Below are 10,444 nucleotides of genomic sequence, written 5' to 3' on the forward strand. Positions count from 1 at the left end.
CACTTTTAGCTTTGGGGGCGCTGTGTTTTACCAATTCTCACTACGATCATACTGTGACACCACCTTCCAGAATATCCCTGAGAGAAACAGAAATATTCCTATTTTAAAGATATGTAACCACGTCTTTGCGTTTGGAAATGACGTAGCAATCATAAACACTAAATTTTTCATAGAAAGTGTTTCCCTTAATAGAATCACCAGTGTTGTAGTTAGAAAATGTAGCTGATCCGATAAATAGTGATCCTGATACAATGTAATCGGTCCATATGTTAAAATATCATACATTTATTCTTATTAGTACCCATTGGTGAAAGGCTGCGTGCTGGCAGAATTGTTAGCACGCCGGGCAAAATGCTAAGCGGCATTTCGTCTGTTTTTACGTTCTGATTTCAAATTCCGCCGACGTTGATTTTGTCATTTATCCTTTCGGAGCCGATAAAGTAAGTACCAGTTGAATACTGGGCTAGATGTAACTGACTTACCCACTTCCTTTAAACTTACTGGCCTTATGCCAAAATTTGAAGCCAATAAAACTCATCAGTGTAAACGAATAACACTCACAAACTATCCATTCGCCTGAGAGTAGGGGTAATACAGACAAATGGATATACCTAAGTCAACAAATGCTCACATTTATGCAAACATAAAGACATAAAATATATACTCACTGGAAATACAATATTGAGAAATTGCTAGATTTTGTGGCACGGTTTTTAGGTGATAAGGGGATGGAATTTAGCCAAACAAATATTCATATTCGGTAGTTAAACACAGGAAAGCTGTTTTTCAGCCTTTAAGATATAAATGTTTTCTGTCTGTACTGTTCTATACAATGTATGCTAAAAATACCGATGTATTCACGAAAATATATCGATGTGCCATGAATTAAAATGGAGTTTTAAAGTTTTTTTCTATCAGATATGAAAGAAAAAACATTCTGGCGTAGAAGGATTCTGAAGTGAAAAAAGAAATGAAACAAGACGCATGCATAGCTGTGTGGCAAGAATCTTGTTTTCCAAGTACACTGCTCTGGGTTCGATCTCACTGAGTGGAATCTTGAGGAAGTGTCTTCGATTATAGCTTTGAGCCGACCCAAACCTTTTGAGTGGGTTTGGTAGAAAGTAAATAAACGAAGCACATCGCGTGTATATGTGTGTGTGTGTGTGGTTGTGTGTGTGTGATCTTATGTCCTAGTAGGGTGTAAAGGTAGGGAATTTCCAGAGAAGCACTCAAACGTGAACACTGGGCTATCAACACTGACGGGTTCCAGGCGAATGCTGGTACTGTTACAGCATATCTCTCGCTCAGATATTTAAAACTAGCCATTTTTCTCTGAATATATACATATTATACATACATTCTTCAAACATATATACATCATATACACGTTATACATACATACATAACATACGTATATGCATGCATACACATAATCATGCTTAAATACATACACATACATATATATATGCATATACACATAATAAATACTTCATTTTGACAGATAACAGCCGTCTAAATCAATCGAAATCCTTCTGATAATCTCCATTACGTCTGGATGCTTTGAGAAAACTGTCAAATAGGAAAACTCCGTCAAAACCTTTTCTGTCCAAGATTTATAATATACGTGAAAGCACCTGGCCTAGTGGTTAGGGCATTGCACACACGATCGCTAGATTATGGTTTCGATTTCCAGCCCGAGCGGCGCCTTGTGTTCTTGAGAAAAACACTTCTTTTCATCTTGCCCCAGTTCATTCAGCCGTAAATGGACACCCTGAGACAGAATAGCATTCCGATCAGGATGAATGGTTGGTGTACTCGCCCAGCCAGAAGGGGTGACATCATTCTAAAACTAGAACAATGCGAAGCGCATTGTGATCAGTGATGCATAACAGTATTCGATAGTCTGATCGATACCGTGCTACGCAAAGACACAAACACACGTAGACACATTATATATATATATATATATATATATATATATATATATATACACACACACACAAAGACTACTCAATGAAATATGCACAATGAACTAAATGTATGCGTGTGTGTGTGTGTGTGTACATTCAGAAAATAACGTGTTTAAACGAAATATATGTACTTCAAAAGAGTTTGTTAAATTGTTACAAGAGCAGCGTATATTGAGCTCCTTGATATATTTCAGCAACCACATTGCATATTTACTGAAGGGAGTTGAAGGAAATCATCTTAAACCAGAATGGTCTCATAACTTGAAAAACAATGTATTATCGCCGATACTTTCATCAGAATCGAATAAATGTAAACGCATTAGCAACGCAGTTTGAGAATAAGATCACATAGACTTAAATTATAGATCACATGAGCTGAAAATAAGAACTGAAGAGCCGCATCTGAAAACGGACAACAGAAATCGATATATTATAAAGGCAAAATGCTGACGAGATTGTTTTGCGATGAGCCTAAAACAGTATTTGGTGGTCTCAACATAAATAAGCACTGTTAGTGTAAAAGCATTTCCACCACGAGAACACGTAAAGAGTACAACGAGTCTGTAGAAGAGTACTACGAGTCTGTAAAGAAGGAGACACGATATGTTTTCCGAGACCAAAGGATGAATGAGCTAAATCATAGATCCTTAAAGTTCACAAATATATTCTCTTATTCTTTAATTCTTTTACTTGTTTCAGTCATTTGAATGCGGCCATGCTAGAGCACTGCCTATAGTCTAATAAATCGACTCCACGACTTATTCTTTGTAAGTTTAGTACTTATTCTATAGGTGTCTTTTGGCGAGCTGCTAGGTTACGGGGGGGGGCGTAAACACACCAACATCGGTTGTCAAGCGATGGTGCGGAAGCAAACACAGACACACAAATACTTATATATATATATATATATATATATATATATATATATATATATATATATATATATATATATATATACGACGGGCTTCTTTCAGTTTCCGTCTACCAAATCCACTCACAAGGCTTTAGTCGGCCCGAAGCAATAGAAGAATACGCTTGCCCGAAGTGTCACGCAGTGCAACTGAACCCGGAACCGTGTGGTTGAGAAGCATGCTTCTTACAACACAGCCACTCTTATAATATCGATGATTTCGATTTTTGGCTCAAAGCCAGCAATTTCGAGGGCGGGGTGAGGTGGAGTGGGGATTAGTCGGTTACATCAACCCCTAGTGTTCAACTGGTACTTATCTTATCGATCGCGAAATGACGAAAGGCAAAGTTGACCTCGGTGGAATTTGAGAAAATGCCACGAAGCATTTTGTCCAGCGTGCTAACAATTTTACCAGGTATCCACCTCAAGAATAATATAACGGGTAAATGTGTAAGTATACTTTTGTCACTATGGGTAAGATCAGGAAATATAGTATACATAAAATAGTTATAATTTAAGCTAAAAAGCCAGTTCTAAAATCTCTCTAAGTGATGATCGCAGTTGTTGTTCTAGCAAGTAATGTTCGTAGCCACTTCAGCATGGCTGTTCCGTTCGAGTGGAGTTTACTGCGATTTTGTAACCACTAGAGGACATCTCTTGAGGTTAAAAAATTGCAGTAAATTCCGCTCGAACGGAGCCGCCATACTGAACTATCAACGAACATTACTTGTTAATTATTATTTAACTTGTATCAAATTTCTTGACTATTTGAACAAAATAATGAAATAAATACTAATTTTTAAACAGAAAAATTTTATTGCTTTATAGTAAAATAAAATATAAAAATTTCTCATTTGTCTAACTAGCATTCTTGTCGTTTACAACGATGAGGTTTCCAGTTGATCCGGCTAACGGAACAGCTTGCTCGTGAAATTAACGAGCAAGTGGCTGAGTATTCTACAGATATATGTACCCTTAATGTAGCACTCGGGGAGATTCAGCATGACACAGAATGTGACAAGGCCGGTCCTTTGAAATACAGATAGTACTCATTTTTGCCAGCTGAGTGGACTGGAGTAATGTGAAATAAAGTGTCTTGCTCAAGGACACAACGCGCCGCCGTGAATCGAACTCACGACCTAATGAAAAGGAGTCGATTACCATAACCGCTGAGCCACGCGCCTTCACTCATTTGTATAAGTCCTACCACAACTTTCTCATTTAGACTATCCTTCTCCTCCTCATTCTCCCCACTACAACTAATACTGCTGCTGCTGCGACTACTACTACAACTACTACTACAACTACTACTACTACTACTACTACTACTACTACTACTACTACTACTAATCTATTATTCTTCCCCTACCCCCGTGTGTGTGCAGAGCTCTTTCACTTTTTGCTTGCCACCAAGCCTCGCATGTGCACTGATCCTGGAACTCCATTATTACTTCTCTCTCTCTCACTCTCTCTCTCTCACTCTCTCTCTCTCCATCTCTCTCTCTCTCTCTTTCTCTCTCTCTCTCTCTCTCTCTCTCTCTCTCCATCTCTGATGATAAATGGTTTTACCGATAAAGGTTTTTTTCATACTGAACTACTTGGCAAAATTGTTAATTATTAATTCTATTATTAATTGACGATTCCCTGCCCTTATTCTTGTATATCTATCTATCTATCTATATATATATATATATATATATATATATATATATATATATATATATATATATATATATATATATATGTATCTCTTATTTACCCTTTGTCTTTACACAATGTAAAGGCTAACTAGAAAAATCAACCCACCAAACGACCAACATTTATATCAGCTATTATTACATAGAGATATAAAAATGGATAACTGAATGACAGAAATTTGAAATTACTAAATCGATATCCAGAAGTTCTGGCATTGTGTAATACAGATTATCGGTATAGGTAATCTTACCATTCATCACAAAGATCTTATCCAACTGTATGCAACGGCACTAAAGCATTGTGGAGAGTACTGACATGTTTAAAACATTCTTATTTTGATGATTACAGCTATGAATCCAGGAACAAGAAATAACTATGCAAGAGATACATAAACAAAGCAGAAGATACAAAAATGCAGAAGATACAAAAAGGCAGAAGATACAAAAATGAAGAAGATACAAAAAGGCAGAAGATACAAAAGTAGTGCACTGAAAGAAAAGTGCATGGTGTTAAAAAAAAACAAAAATAACCAATCGCGAGGTTATATTTTCTATGACGTGAAGATAACCAAACCTTATTTTAATGAAATAAGTTAAGAATCCCAAATAACCTATCAGACGGAGAATTGAAAACCACCTGATTAGTAGTAAATGTTTTATATATATATATGTATATATATATATATATGTATATATATATATATATATATATATATATATATATATATATATATATATATATATATATATATATATATATATATATATATATATATATATATATATATATATATATATATATATATATATATATATATATATATATATATATATATATATATATATATATATATATATATATATATATATATATATATATATATATATATATATATGTATATATATATATATATAAACATTAACGAAATTGAAATATAGTTCAACAGACAGTGTTGTTTGGAACTCACTTTAGAAACATACTCTGCTGTGGAAAAATAGATGGTGCGTCGATATAAATGTGCTGGAGATGTCCAGGACAAAATGTATATGAAATATTGGTTGATAAAAAAGGATACTAAATCAGGAACGAAATACATTTTCAGGTTTATAGCATTTACGCTGGGCCGGATTAAAACCCATAAAGGCCCTAAGCACTTAAAAAAATTTTTTGTCCCCATACCTATTCGAAATTTCCCCAAGACACCTGATGAAGGCTGGAGGGTATATCAGCCGAAACTTTGTGTTAACAACAAACAAGATGAGGACAAATATCCGTCAAATGTAAATGATGTAAATAATGTAAATAATGTACATAGTTTCTCATCTCTTAAATATAGAACTGTACTCTCTAATATCTGCATAGCAATTTTTAAGTGATTTTCTTTTGTGCCTTTAGCCATTTACCATTTCTGTAGTGCCGAACACTTCCCTTGGTATGCTAAGCACCTGTTTATTGTGATCAAGCCCTGCTTTCACAATAGGAAACGTGGAATGTTTCCAAAAAGGTGAGAATCTAAACAAACTCAGATTAAAATTCTTTCACACAAGACATTGCATCACAATTTATACACAGAAAATGATGGCCATATTTCAGATAGGACATCTTGAAAATGTTCTCCAGAGTGGAAGCCTAAAGCATTTTATAAAGAACATTCGTCAGAACAACCATATGACACGTATAGCCGTATTCTAGTGAGACACTGTAACCTACAACAAAGCGCCTTAGCAAATGGTCATTGTCACCATCAATTTATTCCGATGCAGAGGCTGCGACAGTCTTACAGCATTAACTGAGAAGTGGCCTGTAGGAATGTTGCTGTTTCAATATATGCATGACGTTCTACAAATGAAATAATAAGAAAAGGTCACATTCAAACATGTACTTAATACAACATATTTAAAGGAAAACGGAGTCCTATTTGTATACGTATACACAGGTGGACATACACACACACACACACACACAGACAGAGAAAAGCAGATAGATATGTAAGTAGATAGATGCATACATGCATACACAAACATCCATACATACAGAAGCACGTACACACACATATATCGATAAATAGAGAGGCAGCTAGACAGCCAGAAAGACAGAAAGACAGATAGACAGACGGACAGACAGACAGAAAGGCAGATAGATATGTAGATAGATACATGCATACATAAACACACACACACACACATACATTTAGATAGATAGATAGATAGATAGATAGATAGATAGATAGGTAGACAGACAGACAGACAGACAGACAGACAGATTGAATGATTGATTGATTGATTGATTGAATGAATGAATGAATGATTGGTTGATTGATAGACGACATAGAGTGGTGTAGTTATATAGACGTATAAATATGAATAATGAATGACTTACCTAGAGTAATTTCGGCAGACATCACGACCCCTTTGTACATCGTTAGCAGCAATAAATTCCACTCTCCGTAAAGAAGTAACCAACTCGTATCTGTCCATCGCCAAAATCGTCGCATTGTGCTATATACTCTCTCACGCAACAAATCTATAGGCCAATGTGTTATAGAAATAGCTAGATGGACTTTGATTCGGATTGAAATGACGTCTCCACTTGCAAATAGTCAGTATATACATCGAATTGTTGACCCCCATTACTGTGACTGGGATGAAGTTATTTGTGGAAACAGTCTTTGTTATATGTATACTACTGTATTGGTAGAGAACAGGACTCCATTATCTGCAATGAAACGAAAAGGGAGAAATAAATACATGTTTCGAACCTTCAAACAAACGGTGTGTACATACATAAATACATGCATACATCCATACATATATACATACATATGCGTACATATGTATATCATTTTTTAATTAATAAGAGTTTGATTTGGATCAGTGTAACTTAAAGTTTCGCAGGTTGGTTAGAGAAACCTAGCTCGTCAGGCGTGTTTCCGTCTGACGAGTCAACGAAGCTTGAAACAAAACCAAATTAATCAACTTGTTATTATTAAATAATATGTGTAACCCTTGCCAACGCTGTTGAATGCATTATTCTTTCCTTAGTCCACTCAGTCGTGTGTATATATATACATATGCCTATATATACATATATATATATATATATAGGGCCGGGATAATTTTAGCTAAATATGCATGTATTATGAACAAAGGACACAATTAGGGTGGGACAATATTTGTACGTTGACATTACTGGTAGTTATCCATATATATATATATATATATATATATATATATATATATATATATATATATATATATATATATATATATATATATATATATATATATATACATATATATATATATGTATGTATGTATATATATATGTATATGCATGGAGGAATGCATATATAGGGTTATCCCACAAACATTGCGGTTTTTTCAATTGCATGAACTAAAAGTTGCTGGGGGACGGGATAAACTACCTGCATCAGCTTCCTATAAAAGCAGGTAGTAATTTTAACTTGTACTTACTCTTAGTGCAAGTTTTGAAGAGTGCGGTTCGATTGTAACGGTTATTTTTTTCAAAGCTATAATAGAAGTGACAAAGGAGCATATTCGGCATATTTTGCTTTATGAGTTAAATAAGGGGCAACAACGCAATGGAAAGTGCGAGTAATAATAATGCAATATATGGGGATCGGGCAATAAGCGTAAGCCAGTGTCAACGGTGGCTCCAGAAATTCCGAGCCAGAAACTACAGTCTAGAAAACAACCCTCGTCCTGGAAGATTTCTAGAGCTCGATGAGGACGTTTGCAAACCCTGGTGGAACAAAATCTCATCGTAAATGTTGAGGAACCAGCAGAGATGTCTGACTTTGGTCGTTCAATTTGCTATTCAAATCAGCGCGGGAAGGAAAACGACCCTGCTTGGTTTCAAGACGAAAGGTGTTCTTCCATCAGGATAATGCTTAGCCGCATACAGCGAAGATGACATTCCAAAGGCTGGAGCAGTTTGATTGGGAAACGAAGCCACCCCACTATATTCACCGGACATTGCCCCATCTGAGTATCATTTATTCCGCAGTCTTCAAAATAATTTGAACGGAAAAGAATATGGATTCTGTAGACGCGGTTAGAACAGTACTGGAGGAGTATTTTTCGTCACGGACAAGCGAATTTTGGAAGAGTGCTCTGCAAGTCTACCAGATGGATGGAAGAACTTTGTGGAAAATGAAGGAGAGTAGGTCTTATATTAAAAAAGAACTTTCTTTATCTTAAGTTTGATAAATAAAAGCAGTATAAAAAACCGTATTACTTATAGGATGACCCATATATATATATATATATATATATATATATATATATGGGAGAATATACAAATAATAACAACAGACGAGGACAGGTGGTGTAAATAACAAAAGTATATATTAGTATGACGCTCGGGAATACGGAAAGTCTTTGACGTTTCGAGCTACGCTCTTCAACAGAAAGAATACGGAGACAAGGCGAAAAACACGGAGAAAAAAAATTGAATACTGTTCAGTCAACGGTCAATCATGATAATGGCCGATCATAATAATGGCCGATCATAACAATGGCTGACCGGAAGTTAGAAATTCTTATTTCAGGAGAGCTAAGAAAGGGGGAGATAAACGAGGGGCTGTGTGTGGGAGGTAGAATGCTGGTGATCTTGACGTATGTAGTGTGAAAATGGGGAAGGGAGAAAGGGAGAAATGGAGAAAGTAGTTGGTCAGTTGTAGTGTGTGCGTGGTGTGATGCGAGGGTATCGGTGTGGTGTACGTGGTGATATATATACGTACGTACGTAGATACGTACGTACGTATGTATGTATATATATTTATGTATGTATGTATGTATATATGTATGTATGTATGTATGTATGTATGTATGTATGTATGTATTATGTATGTATGTAGATATGTAGTGTCTTCTCTCAGAGATCGGCTTCAGTAAGTGCTAATGGAATCGTAGAGAAGCAGTCGTGACTTTTGACGTGTCTTGAGTTTTTTATGAACGGTCTCCCACAGACAATTACCTCTAGGAACTGAGACAGAAAAACTGAACGGAAACAGTGTGTGTATGTATGTGCATGGGTATGCTTGTGTAATAAGTGAGAGAGAGAGAGGGATAGAGAGACACAGAGCGAAAAAGAGTGATAGAGAAAGAGAAAGAGAAAAGTGAGAGAGAAGGATTGAGAGAATAATTGACCCTACTTCTCGATCAGTACTCTAATTATCGATCTCGAAGGATAGGCTATAAGGTAATGTTTACTACAACGGTAATTGAACTCAACGCACCCAGGGCCGGAACTATCACTGCAAAGCAACCTCACCGATATCCTAGTCATTCTGACAATTATCCACCGCATGCGTGCACAGCTCCGTACATAGGTATGCATGTCAATATATACGTGCATGCTTGTGCACACGCGTGCAAGCGTGTGTGTGTGTGTGTGTGTGTGTGTGTGTGTGTTTCTGTGTGTGTGTCCTGTACTTAATCATTAAAATTCTTCTGCTGAAGAAGAAGCTGGTTTCTAACAAAGCCACAAAGCTCTATCTTACTATAATGGGCGTTATGTCCGTCGTTTCGTCCGTCTACCCATCTCGGTCTGTTCCGCCTCCACGGCCAGACGGCTGGACCAATGGTTAAGATATTTTTCGGAATTACAAAGACGGCCGTCCGGAAGGTTTTTAGCATTAAAAAAACCGGCAACTCGTTGGTTTCATCCTTGGTCACGAGATTCCTTCGTGCTATGGCAAGCCAATTAGACGGCCTTCCATAATACTTATTAGTGGTTTCCTGTAAAATGTCAGCCTCTTATACTAGAATCCAGCTATCAGGTCCCTTCCAGGTGCTCTCCCATTATGCAGTTTGGCTACATCTAAGGTGAACATTTCTGGGTC

At 36.3% G+C, this 10,444-nt stretch overlaps 1 protein-coding gene across 3 annotated transcripts in view; it reads right to left on the reverse strand.

The window, feature by feature from the left end:
* LOC106870405 (cadherin EGF LAG seven-pass G-type receptor 1) overlaps positions 1-10,444 on the reverse strand; it is a 538,322-nt gene that overhangs the window by 354,511 nt on the left and 173,367 nt on the right. For all 3 annotated transcript variants that reach the window (XM_052966877.2, XM_052966875.2, XM_089350213.1), the window contains exon 4: positions 6,958-7,293. In XM_052966877.2, coding sequence (XP_052822837.1) covers positions 6,958-7,072 — 115 coding nt within the window. In that variant the 5' untranslated portion in view covers positions 7,073-7,293. The remainder of the gene's footprint in view (positions 1-6,957; positions 7,294-10,444) is intronic.

The sequence above is a fragment of the Octopus bimaculoides genome, chromosome 4 (assembly GCF_046866305.1).
Source record: "Octopus bimaculoides isolate indiv1 chromosome 4, ASM4686630v1, whole genome shotgun sequence".
NCBI lineage: Eukaryota > Metazoa > Mollusca > Cephalopoda > Octopoda > Octopodidae > Octopus > Octopus bimaculoides.